Below are 1,578 nucleotides of genomic sequence, written 5' to 3' on the forward strand. Positions count from 1 at the left end.
ATAAATCCTGTATAATAATAATAATTCCCAATTATTTACTATATAAAGTCCGAAGAAGGAATCTAAGGCATCCTGAAAGCTTGTATTTTTAATCATTTAAGTTATGTTTTCACTTAGGCTTCAAATGTTCTCATTTAAGTTATCAAGTAAATGTTCTCACCAGAGGTGGCCTGACCATTTGGAAACTCGGGCACTGCCCGAGGGCCCAGGGTCGGTAGGGGGCCCCATGAGATGCCCCTAGTACCTTTTTCATAGGCTTTTTTGAGTTTGGGCAAGGACAAAGGGGCCCCATGATCCCCTATTGCCCGGGGGCCCCATGAGTTGTCAGTCCGCCCCTGGTTCTCACTTAAACTTCAAATGTTCTGAACAAAGCAAATGATAAACTCCAATACTAATAATGGTATGTTACCAAAATGACCTCAATGGCTGATTGTTTCCAATTGGTTTCTTGACTGGGAATCAGAACGTCTTCCATTGACCCGGCAATTGGTTCCACAAGGTAGGATTCTCCAGAAATATTCTCTTAACTTGTTTGTTCTGTAGATCAGGTAAATGGAATGCAGGGTTGGAAAAACATGCCAAACAATAAAGAGTGCTAGAACATCAAAGCATTTGTAGTAGTGCAAAATTGCTACATTGGTGGCCATCAGTAACGAAAAGCAAAGAAGGCAAAAAGACATGAACTTGATCGCTTTATAGTAAGTGTCCAGACTGGCTGTAACATTAGAGTTAGATTTCATTTGCTTCATGTGAAGGAACAGAGAGGCAATGAGAAGAATTGTTGAGCTGGAATATATAATGAATGGAAAGCTGTTTCCCATAGCTACAAAAATATACACATGGGTCAAATATTCAGTCACATTTTTGGCGTGACTGCGGAGTTGCTTAGGTGGATTTAGATTACTATCAACCCACAAAAACAGTGACATGAAACAAAAGGATAGCAAAACCGAACCTATAATCAGACGAACAACTTGTTGAGATAGACCGTTCTTCAGGCGCAAGAAGACAGCGTTGTGGAAATTGGCAATTTTTAGGCAGAAGATGACGGAAAACACAGTTGTCAGCCAGATATTGGACAGGTTGGACGCATTCACAATCAGGTAGAGAAATATCATTACAGGTACAGGAAATGCATTTTGAAAGAAAACAATAAAAAACACATCAAGCAATGAGAAAACCTCAAAACACATCCTCACAATCCCAAGGGACAGCAGAATTTGGTCAACGGAACTCAACAGTCTTCCTTTCAGATAGTCAACAAGATGCACCGTTACTATGAATGATTGGGTTGTCATTCCTACCAAAAAGGAAATGATGGCTGCAGCAATGAGGCCCAGATTTAGCATGTTTTGTGATTGAAAGAACTGGCCACCCACCTCTTCAGCAATGAAAGGAATCTCAGAAGTCAGGTTTTACTGAGCAACCTAGTTGTCTATGAACTTCACAACTTGAATGCGTAACCCAAATTGTAAAGCAAAAGTTAAAACAAGGCTGTTAATCTGAAGCTTTTTTGATTTGCATGTCCCCACCGCAGACATGTTCTGTACATTTTCGCTGAATGTATTTGCATCAAAC

At 40.2% G+C, this 1,578-nt stretch overlaps 1 protein-coding gene across 1 annotated transcript; it reads right to left on the bottom strand.

Moving 5' to 3' along the window:
• Positions 1–419: 419 nt before the first annotated feature.
• Positions 420–1,349, bottom strand: LOC149432238 (taste receptor type 2 member 4-like). Its single transcript, XM_089665348.1, has one exon. The coding sequence runs from the start codon at positions 1,347–1,349 to the stop codon at positions 420–422; it is 930 nt and encodes a 309-aa protein (XP_089521474.1).
• Between the last annotated feature and the right edge of the window lie 229 nt (positions 1,350–1,578).

This window comes from Staurois parvus, unplaced genomic scaffold (genome assembly GCF_062004578.1).
Source record: "Staurois parvus isolate SC_StPar_1 unplaced genomic scaffold, SC_StPar_1.0 ptg002181l, whole genome shotgun sequence".
NCBI lineage: Eukaryota > Metazoa > Chordata > Amphibia > Anura > Ranidae > Staurois > Staurois parvus.